Raw genomic sequence first — 15,460 nt, 5'->3', positions numbered from 1 at the left:
TTTTTAAGTTGGTAGTTCACCTAATTTCAATAATTGAACGGCAATTACAAATTCAACAACATTACACCGTTGGGAATGAATACGACAGCTATCTGTATCTCTCGCTGATAAATGGTTATAGCTGAAAAAAGTGTAACAATTACGTGAAGAAAATAGTGCATGGATTTGTTGGTCAATAAATGTAACTGACCATGGTGAGTGGGTGGGGTCAATTTCAATTCAAAAAACACAATCTCATTTGAGCTTTTGCTTAAAATAAAGTCAATGTATCAGATGAATTTTGCCAACCTAAATGACTAACCCTCACATTGCCATGGGGTCTGTGCCGACCTCATGTAAATAAAACGTGTAAAAAATAACACCCCACTCATCCCGACTGTGAGTATAGGTCAACTGGGGTGTCAAAATAATTCTGGCACCCCAGCATGATCCTTTTACTTTTGTGTTATTTATGTTTTATCTAGCAATGAATTGAATGAAGTTTATGTATTTGATAAATTTGGAAAAAATACTTATTTTGTTCTCGTTGTTAAGCTCAAAATACAAAAATATTTGATCGATTTATACGAACATCTGACTTTTTTTAATTTTTTTTGTTTTTGTTTTTCATATTCAAGAAACAATCATTAGAGTGGTTGATTAGTTATTATAAAATAGGAGTTTGTTTTCCATTAATTATTTATAATTAGCGACCATCAACTACTATTCTCAATTAATAAAATAAGAACAAAAGTTTTTTCCACCGCTGATTTTCTGCCAAAATACAATTATTTTCAATTTGCTTTGAATTATAAATTTTCTTTTTAGACTTTTTTTATTCAAATATAAATCATATTGCGTGATTATTTTATTAATAACTAGGAAAAAAGAGAGCTACAACTGTAGGGGGAAACAGATTAAACCTCCAGCATAAGAAGAGCAAATAGTTCCTTTCTAAAACATAGTGTAAATCAATGAAACTCATGAGGGTGCATCCATGATCTAGTCCTCATAGATTTTATCTTCATAATTATATAAAATACGTATCTCTGGGGAAGGGACCTCTGAATTCATTCAATCAACTGCATCTCCCAAACCCATTCTATCCATGTAACTTTGAATTTATGCCCGAACCTTGTCTGAAGAGGGCATGCACAGGACTCGAGATGCTAGGCTCAGGGGTAATGACTTCTGGGACTCACCTACCAGACTAGATACCAAATCATCACTAGCAATTCGAAAAGTAAACCCACCTTCATTCAATGAGTAATGTTGGGTTATAATCCCAGTCAATGTGACGTTAATGTGATGTTAAATAATAGGATAAATGAAAGATGGCTGCACATAAATTGGAGTTACAACTCCAATAAAATTAAATAACATTATTCTCATTGTAAGCCTCAAGCAATCGATCAACATCATTCGACTTTTTAACTGTTAAATGATGAAATTCATCTTTGGATGAGACCAACAAAGGTTCAACTTTCCCAAGTTTTTATTGTTTTCATTCTTTGTAACCATTATATAGAATAAACGATCACTACAGACGAAAAAAGGCCTGCGTCCAACTTATTACGAAACTTAGATCTGCTTCCACCGAATACTCAAATTGATGGGAAAATAAAATAGTTTGTCCAATCTAAACCACCAATGCTGCCATAAATACTTTTAAGGAAATCCAACATAATTGATGTATATATATCAGATGGGGATATGTGTTCCCATTACAGTTCAGGATAAAACAAGTACAAACATCGAGGCCGGGACCATCAAATCTAAGTTCGCGCACAAAAGAATCCAAAAACATCCTCAGACCAAACAACAAGACTCGACCCTAAATCTTGAAACTCCACTGTACAAGCCTTTATAAAGAAAACACATCCCCACTACAGTTCACAAGTCTTTAAGCAGCTTCTAAATCTGCAACAGAACCATACAAATTTTTTCAGTCATGGAATGTATCTTTTCGGCACATAAATTGAATGAGCAAAAGATATTACATTTACAGTGTATACAAACAGGATGGAAACTGGCCCCTTATTGTGTTCAAATTCACCACCAGTTCTGTAATTATGCATCTGAATTCGTTGGTGAATCTTCTTTCCAACCCTTTGTAAGCAAATCGTAATTGATTGATGCGAGCTGGGAGAGATTCTGTTGAATAAACAGAGCAAAATTCAGAGAGCTCGAGAATTTAGCATTAAAAAATATATAAACACAATGTATACAAAAGGTAATTGTTTACAAATTTAAAGAATGGATTATTTTAACCGGGTATTGGTATGAATCATTTACACAAATGATCACCCACCATGCAAAAGATTACCTTAAACGAAAAATTGCTAAAGGAATAATTGATAGCAGAGCCTGAGTCAAATTCTGCAAGATCCTCATATTCCTCTCCTTGTTTATCATACTATCAAAAATAAAGCGAATTATCATTATAAAAGGGTAAGATATATAACATTCGAGTTCAATTTGTAAAATAGTAAAGCACCTGTTCATCATGTCGATTGCTTAGGCAACTGCTGCTACCACTTAAGCTACCATCGTCACTAGTATCATCAAATTCACTAGCTGCATAAACTTGTTCGTCCGCGGCATTCCAAGAGAAACGGCTTGTGAAGTAACTTGTATCCAGTGGACTCTCCGAAGCAGGGATGAACGCAGCCTGGGAGACATGGAAGAATTACAAGGCATCACCAATTGATTGGCATATTTTTTAGCAACTTTTTTGTTTTCAAAAATGTTTGAACATGCTATTTTCTCAAAGCTACTTAGTTTAAAAGTAACTCTTACTCTCAAAATAAGTAACATGCTTATTGCTAATTTTAAATTTTGACCGATTAAAAACTCGTTTATTATAAAACATACTTATTTAGTAATAGTAAACTTTTTTTAACTTTAGCCAAACATGCAATATATAATATACCAATTGAAATAGGGAAAAAATATTTTCTGCACATAAGAGCACGTTGAATTGTGGGGGAGAGTCTAACCTTCTGTCTAGCAAGTGTATCCCAGCTAATATCTCTGAAAAATGGATGTTGCTTCACCTGTACAGTAAATTGTATACTTGATCGATTATCACTAGAACATGTAATAAAAAACAAGGCCACCTGAAATAATGTGAGGAACTAAAATAACCTCTGAGGCTCCCCTAGCTCCGAGTCTCTGATTAGGATCTTCTGTCAGTAATCTGAAAATCAATATGGAATTATTAAAAATGACATAGATTTCACAGTACTTTCACATTCACATTTAAAAATGTGTAGAACATTTTTAAGAAATGTGCATGGAAAAAACAAAGCAGTAAGTCAACCATTAAGATAACCAGGATTTGAAAATTGGCCACAACTAATCATCATAACTATAAATTAACGTTTTTCTTACTGATCAATCAGATCATGCGCTTCGCTACTCATTTCTTCAGGGACCCGAGGCCAAGGAATATTGCGGTTGAGAATATTATCAAAAATTTTCTGAAAGAAATACAGAAATTATAAGGAATAAAAACAATAGAAGGTATATTGTTTTGATAAACTATAAGAGAACAACCAAAGAAGGCACTAGATAATAAATTACGAAACAGTATTAATGATAGATTACATTAACCCATAAGAATTTCACAATGGTCTCGATTGCATGGGATTTCAAGAATTCTATTATTGGGATTATTAGTGGCAAGTATTCGTAAAATTACACATGCACTAAATGCTATGGCAGGTGTCACGCAACTTGCAACCATAAAATCTTTTAAGTTGTTAAGTAATGCATGCTTCAGAGTTCAGAAATTTCTCATGCAATAATTTGTGCCAAAAATAGAATGTCTTATAGAATGGGCCTGAAAAAGCAAAAAAGAGAACCAGCTGAATGAACTAAACTTTTCAATTAGGTAATTTTCAATTTTCTTTGTTCAGTAACTTTCGTTTTTTTACTATGGATGTTAACTATAAATAGAAGTAGAGTCTTTCAAGCATACAAACTATTCACTGTTGATATGTGAGATATATAAAATTCTTCCTCTCAAAATTGTCTCCTCCGTTTCTCTCCCATCATTCTTCTTATCTTCTTCTCTCTCCTATTCTGCACCATCTCTCTTCACTTTCCGCTATTTGTTCACAAGTTTTAACTCTTGTAAGTACTTGGGAAGTTTAATGCAATACATTTTAATTCGTTTAATCTTTTCTATAGACACACAGCACTAGTTATGTGTTCACAGAATTCTCAAACAAATTTGAGAACTGCATTCTTTTAATTTATCTCATTATCATAAAAATCACTAAATTAAGGTGAAACGCTGTATGGATCAAATGATAAGATCCGAAAGCATGAAGGGAAAAAGTAAGTCACACGTCAAGGATCTTAACTATTCAGCAAACACCGAGGAATAAAAATACACCATCCAAGTCGTTCTGGTAAAGAATCATAACTAAGAGATGAAACAAAATTATTGAACAATGTACAACCTGAGGATGATCTGCATTGAACGGCGGAATGCCAACAATCAACTCAAATAGAATAATACCCACAGACCACCAATCGGCAGTAAAGCCTGAAAATGCAGAATACTTGAATCAAAGAGGTACAGCCAGGTCCAAGAGAAACATAGAACGATTTTGACGGCAATATGTTTCCAGTTCATGTCATATTTCTTTTTTATTAACCAACATGACCAGAAGGATGATCAAAACATAACTACATATATCATACAACTGTATGCAGCACTTCACTTGAACCTGTCTTTTTTCTCAGGGACATTTTTAGCCATTCAATGATTTATATCCTGAAAATGTATTTTATCATTGATTTTAACACCAACATAAATGCTAGTCTACTAGATGGAAGCTAGATACAAATGATGAAAAACAGGAGGGAAATTCTGTATCGGTGGATTGTTGTACTGGTCCCACAATTATCTCTTAGTCATGATTCTACTGTTTGAATGAGGAGCCAGTTATGATTTTGCTTACTCTTGTGACATCATTTTAGCATGCAGAACGGATTATTATTTTCCATTAACATTGCGTAGTGCATTTCTCTAATTTAGTTAACATTATAATGAAAAGGAACAATTACAAACCATGCCCAGTTCCTAGAAGAATCTCGGGTGCCAAATAGTCTGGTGTACCAACAGCAGAGCGTTGTTTACGCCTTTCCTGCTGATGCTCAGATGCAGACAATTGTGGCTCATCTTCTTCCATTAGAGATGTTTCACTGACAGCTGGGCCCGATAAATCATCAGTGCTGTTGATTAGACCAACTTTAGATAGCCCAAAATCTGTCAACTGGTCAATGCAACAGTAAATCATCATTGATAGATTGGATGGCATATATTAAGTTTTGCTCATTAGAGTGCAAGCATAGCATCTCTATGTACTTACCATGTCAGCATATTCAGATGACAAAAAATAAAAATAAATATAAAAAAGTGTCAAGCTCGATGAGCTTTACTTATTTCCAATGATAAACTGTCTAGAAAAACACTTGAATTTTTTTCTTTTTCATAAAATATGTTCATAATATTAAAATACTATGAAGCACAAAAATAAAATTTTACTTTTGAAATTATAATCATTCTATAGAATAGGACTAGCAACTAATGGAGTCTAATGTAATGCTTGACCTGTACAAGAAAAAAAATAGTGCAAATAAACACAAGATTGGAAAACTTTAAGAAAAATAAAATTCAACAAAGAAATAAAAACATGAAGAAAAAAAATAAAGAAAGTCCATGGACAAATAAATAATTCTGTTTAATGTCGAGTGCTGTGGTATATAATTGTGGCATCATTAACAAAACAAAAACGAGAAAAAGGAAAAAATAGCAAGTGAATCCAGTAAAATTATCTGAGTTGGTGCATTCAAGGCTAGAATGGCTATATGACGAATTGGATAACAATTGAAAAAATTGTCGACTTTGCAACTAACAGTAATCTGTAATGATAAAAGAGCATGTTCACCAAATACGAGGCCTCAAAGCTCATGAATACGTGATTAGTGATTGCAGGATGGTCCCACTTGATGCTGTTAAAGTTGAATGGTCTAATAGATCCGCTAAAGGAGCACCATAAAAATCCATCCACAAAGATAATTCCAAGTATCAATTTTCAAGTCAGTAACGCCAGTACCGATGGCCCCTACCTCTTATTTTCACTAAATTTTTTCTATTTTTGGTGGTCTCCCCCAACTAAAACTACATTTTTTATAAAAATGTCCCAAATAAAAAATTGAATTGAAAACCGCTAAAAACAAAAGCCAAACCCTCAATGAATATAAAATCGATAGATCCAGTGTATTAAAATAGGAAGGCAAAAAAAAGAAAAACGAAAAAAAGAACATCGGCAAGAAAAAGAAATAAGTTACCTTAATATGCCCATCATGCGCAATCAACAAATTATCAGGTTTCAGATCACGATGAACCACACGCAGAGAATGTAAATATTCCAGAGCAAGCACCTAACCACATTAGAGTCCCATAAATATACTTGGATTCACAAAAACCAAAACAAAGGGAGAAATTAAAGCTAAAAAGTGTCATCAAGAAGAAAACTTACAACTTCAGCGATATATACACGAGCAACATCTTCATCTAAACAGCCTAGATTTCTCAATAATGAATAAAGATCTCCACCATTCAAGTACTCCATCACAAGATACAAGTTTTCACGACAAGTGAACGAATAGAAGAAGCGAACCTAACACGTGAAGTATTCAAATTATGAAGAGAAATCTTTTAACAGGATAGAGTAAATTGCTAGGCCAGATAAACTTTCTCACCACAAAAGGATTGCGAACTGATATTAATATATCCCGTTCTGCCAAAATACTCTCAACTGCATTCTTGCGGATCATATCTGCCTTTTTGAGAACCTACAAAATACATAGTAATTTGGTGTGTGTTGAAAATTCATCGAATAATGAGATAATAATAATGCTTAGTGTGGCAATAGGGGTGCGGATGGAAGCAAACTTAGGGATATACCCACAAAACAATGGAAGTTTCCTCCAAGATCAAGTTTAGCCACTTTATTTAAACAAATTAAGCAGGCGATTGAAATTTGGTTCCTAATCACTTGACAACAGAAAACATAAGATGAATTGGGTTTATGTGATGGTGTGTTTGCATCATGATTTGTTGATTCCTAATGCCATGAAAAGCAATGCTTCAATTCCGTTGATCTAGAAACATCATGAACATAAAATGTCAGCTGTGTGAAGCTTGAGTAAAAGCCAAGAACTAGGAAAGACCTGGTGATGGAATAATTGCCAAGTTTAGATAATTATTTCAGGAAAAGCTAAAAATTTTCTAGTAATTAGTTTTATTTCCTTGCGTACTAGAAGTTTTCACTCTATGTAGCGACGGGGTTTTCCACTGTAAGACACATTTTGACACTGATCAAAAATACAATTTTCCTCCCTTCTATCTCCCCTCTCCCTCTTTCTTTGTCAGCATTCATCTTCACAAGACCTACCAAAATTTTTCCATGTCCTGCTAAACATAATCCACCATGAGGACAAGATTGATGACTTGATACACAAGGGTAGGAGCGTCATAAGTTGATTCTATAATGACCATGAACTTGCCCTATAAGCCCTATCGCTTAGGGGCTAAAGGTGCACGGAATATCCCCAGTGCGGAAGGGCTTGTAAGGGAAGGTCCATGGTCATTACAGATTCCGCAAGGACATTGCTACATCTCCAAAAAACATTTTTATAACTCAATTTGGCCTCTCGAAATTAACCCAATAAGTCATAAAAGGTGCAACGACCCGAGCCTCGTGCTCAAGCCATTATATCATACGTATTGTCTTCTTTGAGAGGGCATCTTCCCTCTTACCTTTTACAACTTTCTATCACGTACCCATGATTCAAACTCAATACCTCACAATTTACCCAATCGATATCAGGATTCAACTTAAGTATCTTTTAAAGAGGTCATGCATTCTAATCTTGAGGGACGCGATAGAAATTTGTGAGGGAAAAGATGGGTTCAGGCTCTCCCAAAGCGGAAAACATTGACATCTTCATTAAAAAAATTCTCTATTGCTAATTCTAGAAGTTCCATCTCACAATTCTCTTCCCTCCTTTTACACTGCTGCTATGGATATACACTAACTTATCATAGTTCCTTAGAAGCTCTCTATCTCAAATTATCATCTTCAAGTTTTTTGAAATGTTTAGACTAAATAGGGGCGAGACAAGTGGTCCAAAATAAGACACAGTCTTGTTACTCTTTTGCACCTTCCTAAACTGTATCTGATACATTTTCGGAACGCGAAGCTTCAAGAACTTGGAATAGAAACCTTGGAACAAACTATTCACCAAAGAAACCAAATTAAAAATTACAATATATCCAAATTAGCCAGCGGCCTTGATTAAAAGCCCAAGAAACATATTGTTGAAGACAATTTAAATGATATCCATGTGGCTTTAACTAACAGCTTAACATTTTAAATCAAGTAATTCAAGACATATCATCTCAAGAAGAACGAACAGTTAGCATCAAAGAAGGAATGACAAATTCTGTACGCACCTTGATTGCAAAAAGATCCCCTGTAGTTCTCTTCTTTGCCAAGAAAACCCGTCCAAATGCCCCACGACTAATTGGCTTTATAATCTCAAAGTCATCTATCGAGGTCCGGTCTTTGGTAGGATGTACTGGGCTAGTTCGCAAGCTACGTACAACATCATCTTCTAAAGGAGCATCTTCATCAATTACTGTGCTTGTGATATCAACCTTATCGTCATCCACTAGTTCACATAGTTGTAAATATTTTTCTCTAGAATTAAATTCATCAAACAAGAGTCAATTTTCCATAAACATGCATGTGTCAAAATTATAAGAAATGTCAAGGTAAATCATCAAGACACTTGTACAGTGTAATCCCGAATGAAGAGGTCAATTAGGCAGACATTAACCTGATCAATTTTTCTATTCGTGCTCCAAAAGTTTCCACCGTGAGTGCGTCAAATTTTCTGCGGTCTACGACAACTTTCAAGTCTTCAAGGCAAGAAAGCAGATATGACAAAGCTTTATCATGATCCAGGGGGGTATTTGCTACACATCGAGCAATATCAGCAAGTTCATTCATCTGCATGTCAAAATGGAGAATTAACTTTTAGAAAGAGCAGAAGAAATCCAAACTCAATCTTACAATTCAACAATTTATTGATTCTATAAAATAGCCTACTACTTAGTTCCATTATACAACTTAGTATTTTATCACTCGAAAATTTCCAGAGCTCATATTTGTTTATGCATAAGACATCAAATTTGCCCTCCATGAAATCTTCAAATATTGAGCTCTGGCTCTAGTTAAATTAGGGGTTGGTTTCATATAATATAACTTATGACCACATTGTCTCCTAAAGTTTGCATGAACAACAAAAGAAAGACTACAAGTTACTAATACTCTGAAATATGCAATATGAAACAAAGATGCGCATCAAAAAGAGGACATCAGAAGCTGGAAACTACTATGAGGCATTGCAGCCATCAATTTAAGAATATTGTACCTCAAAAAGTTCTGGGTACCTAAACTTTCTAGGGCAAAATAATATTGACCACCTTTTGATAAATGTGTGATGTAATGACTTTTCATACTTAAGTAGAGCTCACAGAATCTGAACCATTCTAGAACCACACTGCCTTAATGGGCACTCTGTTACTAGGCATCTAGCATGTCTGATTGGACATGATAAATTCAATTCCAGCATTGTATTTCAGCTATAAATGTGAGATGAGTGGATGGGAAGCTTATCCATTATCAAAGAAACTTGTTCAGATATAAATGAAAGACTGGTAATGATAATTTGATGAATTTGTCGACCATTGCAGTAAGTCAAAGATATCCCATTTGAATAGGAAAAGCTTGCTCAAACTGAATAGATTCCATAGCCACATGCAATCACAATTCATTTCCAATAATGCCCAGTGCACAAAATCATATGTGATGATGTACTCCCCGAAAAAACTTAAAAGATAGGATGCATTCAAAAAGATCTCTTTCCTTTATTTTACCTCTCCTCTAGGATGGTAATGAAAATAATAAAGTTAGTATTTCCATAGGAGTTTAAAGTAGAATTTAAGTTAACTTTGTTTACATTATATGTGTGTTTACATATTTTACATCAAAATATTAAAACTAATATAATCTAATCTAAAAAAAATCATACATTATATGTGTGTTTACATATTTTACATCAAAATATTAAAACTAATATAATCTAATCTAAAAAAATCATAATTTAAATTAAAATCTACTTTAAACTCCTATTGAACTCCTAACTTTATGATTCAAAAACAAAAAAATCCTAACTTTATTCTATTCTTCATTCCATATCATTAGGAAAGATATGGATTAAAAAGGATTTAAAAAAGATAAGAGTTTAATTTATATTTAATAGTTTATTATGGAGGGAGAGCATTTAAAAGATAGAGGTTAATTTATTATTGGAGAGACGATCAATAAAAGACAGAGTTTAATTGGTTATTGATGATTATTTGATTATTGAAATCTTCTCATCCAATTTCTCTCCTCCCTTCCCTCTATTTCTCTCTTACTTTTCTGTATTACATTCTACTTCCCCAAATTCTACTCTATTTTCTCCTGTTTCTTCTCTCTATTTCTTTCACCTTCCCTATTTCTCAGTGCACATATAGAGACGTATATCTCAGCAGACTGGACGCCGAAGAAAGTAAAATCAAGTGATCTGTGAAATTTTTAAGAGCATCAAACTCTTTCATCATCAAAGTTTACTATGGTTTAAAACAAATACATAAAAAAAATGCTTAGATCTTCATGAACATGAAAATTTTAAAGCAAGCTAAATCTACGACTGTATACCAAATAACATGGCCAAGAGGTTAATTAAAAATCATTTAAGCAAACAGATGTATCAAACACATACAACAGCTGTGTCACACATTTAAGAGCTGAATGTGGTGTGTTAATATGGCACATGCGGTAAGTTACCAACAAGCTGATGATGATGATGATGATGATGAATAATTCAGCAGACTATGATATACCTGAGGAAGATCACCATGCTCAGAGTAAGCACCTTTTGCTGACAAAAGCAAGTCTATCTGGCTCATCTTTGGCGTCATCAATGGTGACCTAGGAGTCATGCTGCCAGCAGATGATGTCGTCATTCCTTGATCAGACTTTGGACCAAAGCGAGTTTTACATGACATGGAAGGTAAACCCTTCATATCTTCCATGAAGACAGAATTATCTGCTTCCGGAAAACAATCTAGCATGTCTTCTGAGCCTCTACGAGACCAGTCACTGAGTTTTGGAGAAAGAAGATCGGATTCTTCGGTCATACTCGAATTTGATACTTTGGCACCATCTGGGCTCCCAACATGTTGGAAGTCCTTTGAATTCGACTCCATCAGCTTCTCAAGAGTTTCAGCAATTCTAACTAGGCGATCGTTGACACTAAGACCCTTCTTATCACATCGATCAGCGATTGCACAAATTCTAGAGTGATCTTCCACGTGCAAAGTAGGAACCTCCTCCTCACAAATGCGACAAATTATTGAACTTTCATCAGAACCACTGGGTTGATCACCCCAGTTGCCCGATGAGAATTTACGTTGGTGCCTGGAGGGCATCGAGGGCTGTACATGGAAATCTTTTGCAGGAGGCTCAAAAGCTTTAGCAGTAGAGAGATCAGCATCATGGATTACTCTTGTGTTATTTAATATTTTTGAAGCTTCCACAATTTTATCATTACGTTCCTCCTTAACTGAAGCAACGATATTATCTTTAGGTACCTTTCCAGTAGGAGATGGAAATTTCTTCCATGAAGCCATCCGATTCCTACTGACAGAAGGATCCAAGTTTTTTGTGGTTTCAACAGGTAAAGATAGCAAACTTTCATGTACAGCATGTTCTCTCTTCCACTCCAGGCCATGTTGCTCTTGACTATAAGATTTCCTTGTGGGGGGAACGTGGGAGGGTTTTGCATCACTAGAAATCTTCCCATCCTTCCCTACGCTCATGGAAACGCGTTTTTCTGCAGGCTGAAGAGACTGTCGGATTTGAAAAACAGGTTCATCTTCAGCCAACCCACTTTCCTTGTGGAACTGCAACAATCTTGTGCACCTGGTGAGTATAAAAAGCATTCGAGTATGAAGCTTCTTTAGCATGCCCATAGGAAGTTCCTGACGCCTATCATCCAAATCTTGAACTATGCCTTCGCACTGAAGCCAAAATTCTCCAGAAGACATCATAACACAGCTCCGAGCCAAAACAAGCAAGTCCTCTAAAGTTTCCTGCCATTCTGGATGGCTTTCTGTATTTTTTTCCAGAGTTCCAACTAGATCTGCAGCAAAAATATGCAGATCTGAATCCACTTCTTCCTTTGCTTTGTCAAATTTAGTCCGTATCATAGTCAACACCTCCTGTTGCGAGTTTGAGATGATCATAAATATCCACATTAATAGTGCAAAATCTCGCAGCTTGAAAAAAATATATGGAAAAGGGAATAAACCTGAATACCTCCAAATTATTTAAACCTCGAGGCTTCCAAAATGGGTAAGGTCGTACACCTTTGGAATTCAACTCATGAGAGAAACTTTTGATGTCACCGGGAAACCTCTTCCTAGGCGCACTGGTAACTCGAAGTATAGCTTGAAAGCGGGGAGATTCAGACTCCTTCGGGTTGTCACATTCATATGATGTCTGAATGATTAATCAAGTTTCAGGGTATTTAAATTTACAATTATCAGCAGGAATTATTTCTAAACATGTATGCTTTGACAGAACCAAAGAGATACACCTTTTTACCTTCATTTCTGGAGTATGCATATTTGAACTCGTCAGTTCTCCGGATTGAGGCCATGATGAATCAAAACGCCCTGTCAGAACAACATTAGCAAAGTGAAAAGAATGAACACTAAATCCCACAATAGAAGGACATCAGAAGCGGGTAAACCCAGTCTTAAGCTTAATCACAGGAGAATAGGATTGTTAGATAACATTTGTGTGAATGTACATACATTGTTTATTGATGCAGATCTGTAAAACTAATAGGAATTGATTAATCAGACAATTTTGACAAAAAACCATTGACAAAGTTTGGTACCTTATTGAATTTTCATACCTTTTTAATTGCAAAGATGTAGTTGAGTTGAGTTTAGTAGCTAATCACATTTCAAGATTGAAAGAACATACTTATCCTGTTAGATAAGATATTTCACAATCAAACATTTTTGACAAATTCTATGGAAAGAGCAGTTGAGAATGTAGATGTTCTCCTCTAGCTTCACTCGCATCAAGATCTCTCAATTAAAATAATGTAAGCAAGTGCCTTGAATTCAACATGCAAAAAGTCTTTCTAGATATTGAAATGAACAAATATATAGGTGTTAATTATTATCACGAATACAGGTTTTAATTAATCAGTCGTTTTTGGAAAACTATTGACAGAATCTTTGGTAGTTAATTATTATCACAAATAAATATAGGCGTTAAGTATCACAGATATAAGTGTTAATTACTATCACGAATAATAGGTGTTATATAGTTTATTAGTTTCCACTTCAAAAATCCACAATCCTACATTAAATTAAGCTGTTAAGGTCTTCAATTAACCAGGTGTCCAGCAAAGGAGGAAACAGAACGTTGAGAACTGAACATATCGCTCTAAATTTCTGTTTCCGTAAATATATAGACTTGGTTTGCAGATTAAGTTTAACCAAAACATAAGGGCCTCTAATAACAGTGTCGATTAAAACATCTCTCTCCAAATCACGTTCAGAAATAAGATCACGACCTCCAAACTTAGCATGAATTTTGCAATAAACACAACAAATAAATAAATTAAGCCACCTCAACACAAGTTTAATAATAGGAGAATCGAAAAATTGAGTGCCTCAAACTGCAGGATTCATTTCCAATAGGCACCTCAAATGTAACAAGCAAGCATTATTTAGATTTAATGTAGTGAGGAATAAGGAAATCTTGTTGATTTTTATTTTTACTTTTTTCATTGGATGATAACCAATATTTTTACAGGAGCTAAGAGTTGCCCAAGAGCATGCCTTATGAAACAAAGATTTGATGCTTGTGATACTACTTCAATGGGAAATTCAAGACAGTTGAAGACAGACACTAAAAACATAGTGGTCTAAGTTGCTCATCATAAAGGAAATTCAATAGATATGAAGTTTTTTTTTATATGAGAAGCAATACAAAATTAAATGATGAAATATGAACGAGATTTCACTGTGACAGAAACCATAGAGAAACATACCCGCAGCTCCCGAAGATGACTCCTCATTTTCGAACCGTGACCGGGTCTGAGCCTTGGCTACATTTGGGCTCCGGTCCCATGGTCGCCGGTTCTCAGTTGACATATCCAAATTGCTCCCATTATCAGCAGCCTCCGCCAATGATTTCTCCTTCTTCCCGCCAGAACCCCCATCACTACCGCCACCAACACCACGGCCGCATGGCTTTGACAACTTACTGGAACCCAAAGTAACCCCCTTTTCTCTGCTATTAAAACTAAAGAAACTCTCCTGCGGCAATGGCCCCGATCGCGTCTTTATCTTGTTCAAACCCAGCGATGATGCAACTATCGGCGACACAGACGCCGACTTGGGCCCCGGTTCCGGCCCCGTAGCCTCGTCTGGTTTTTTCAACTTGGAAGGAGCAAATGAAGTCGAGATTTCCGAACTGGGCTTACTCAAAACCTGTGCATCTTTCCCTTTAGAGTCTTTTTTGTTAATTGAATTTTTGCTGGTGCTGACGGTTGGGGTGCTCGGGGAGTTGTCTTTGGAAATGGATGGTGAAGAAGACTTGGACTTCTTCTTGTCGGATCGGACCGGTGAATTGGATTTAGACCCGAAAGATCGGGGACTGTTCGAGGATCCATCTGGGCTGGAAGTATCTGACTTTTTAGAAGAGAAAAATCTCCCCTTAAACACCATTTTTATTGATCTTTATCCTTTCCCCTTCCCTTTTCTGGGATCCACAGCATAGTATTACAGACCAAACATCAAAATCCAAACTGCTGCCAGTGATTTCGTACTAGCAACAGTAGAATGAATAGATTATTTAGATGGAAATCAAGAGCATTTTTTTTTATTTTTTTTATGCTATTTAGTGTGTTTTTCTGCGTGTTTTTAGAAGAAAAAAATACGAAGGTTGCGGTGCGAGTTGAACGGTTTTGGACTTTGGACAAGGACCGAAAATGAATTTAGAGAGAGAGAGAGAGAGAGAGAAACGATGGGTAAGCCTGAGAGGCTGGTAAGAGACGACATTATATATGGCTTCGTTTGGTTAGGCACTTGGGCTTAAAATGCATATTCAATTTGACTTTAAAAAAAAGTACTTATTAGTAAGCTTTGATTATAAGTAAAAGTAATTTTTGTTATTCTCATAGATAAGATACTTGATGCCGATTGATTTTGTCCATCATGATGTTAGACACTCGGTAAGTTGTATCATGCACAGTAGTAGAG

At 35.4% G+C, this 15,460-nt stretch overlaps 1 protein-coding gene across 1 annotated transcript; it reads right to left on the bottom strand.

Moving 5' to 3' along the window:
* Positions 1-1,612: 1,612 nt before the first annotated feature.
* On the bottom strand, positions 1,613-15,214 carry LOC111366342 (probable serine/threonine protein kinase IREH1). Its single transcript, XM_022987096.1, has 18 exons — positions 14,248-15,214; positions 12,780-12,850; positions 12,492-12,674; positions 11,015-12,394; positions 8,902-9,074; positions 8,516-8,762; positions 6,760-6,852; positions 6,537-6,677; positions 6,346-6,438; positions 5,063-5,267; positions 4,449-4,534; positions 3,373-3,461; positions 3,127-3,178; positions 2,979-3,035; positions 2,477-2,650; positions 2,306-2,395; positions 1,980-2,133; positions 1,613-1,899 (listed from the first exon to the last, which is right to left on the bottom strand). Exons 1-17 carry the CDS (start codon positions 14,924-14,926, stop codon positions 2,050-2,052), a joined length of 3,897 nt encoding a protein of 1,298 aa, XP_022842864.1. The 5' UTR covers positions 14,927-15,214; the 3' UTR covers positions 1,613-1,899; positions 1,980-2,049.
* Between the last annotated feature and the right edge of the window lie 246 nt (positions 15,215-15,460).

The sequence above is a fragment of the Olea europaea genome, chromosome 2 (assembly GCF_002742605.1).
Source record: "Olea europaea var. sylvestris chromosome 2, O_europaea_v1, whole genome shotgun sequence".
Classification (NCBI taxonomy): Eukaryota; Viridiplantae; Streptophyta; class Magnoliopsida; order Lamiales; family Oleaceae; genus Olea; species Olea europaea.
The sequence above is the reverse complement of the archived record's forward strand: the minus strand, read 5'-3'. Positions and strand labels throughout refer to the sequence as shown.

Coding starts and splice junctions, on each gene's coding strand:
- LOC111366342 (XM_022987096.1), bottom strand. CDS start 14,926: ATGGTGTTTAAGGGGAGATTTTTCTCTTCTAAAAAGTCAGATACTTCC. Junction 9,075..11,014: donor AGCATGGTGATCTTCCTCAG/GTATATCATAGT, acceptor TTTGACATGCAG/ATGAATGAACTTGCTGATAT. Junction 3,036..3,126: donor GAGCTAGGGGAGCCTCAGAG/GTTATTTTAGTT, acceptor TTTACTGTACAG/GTGAAGCAACATCCATTTTT.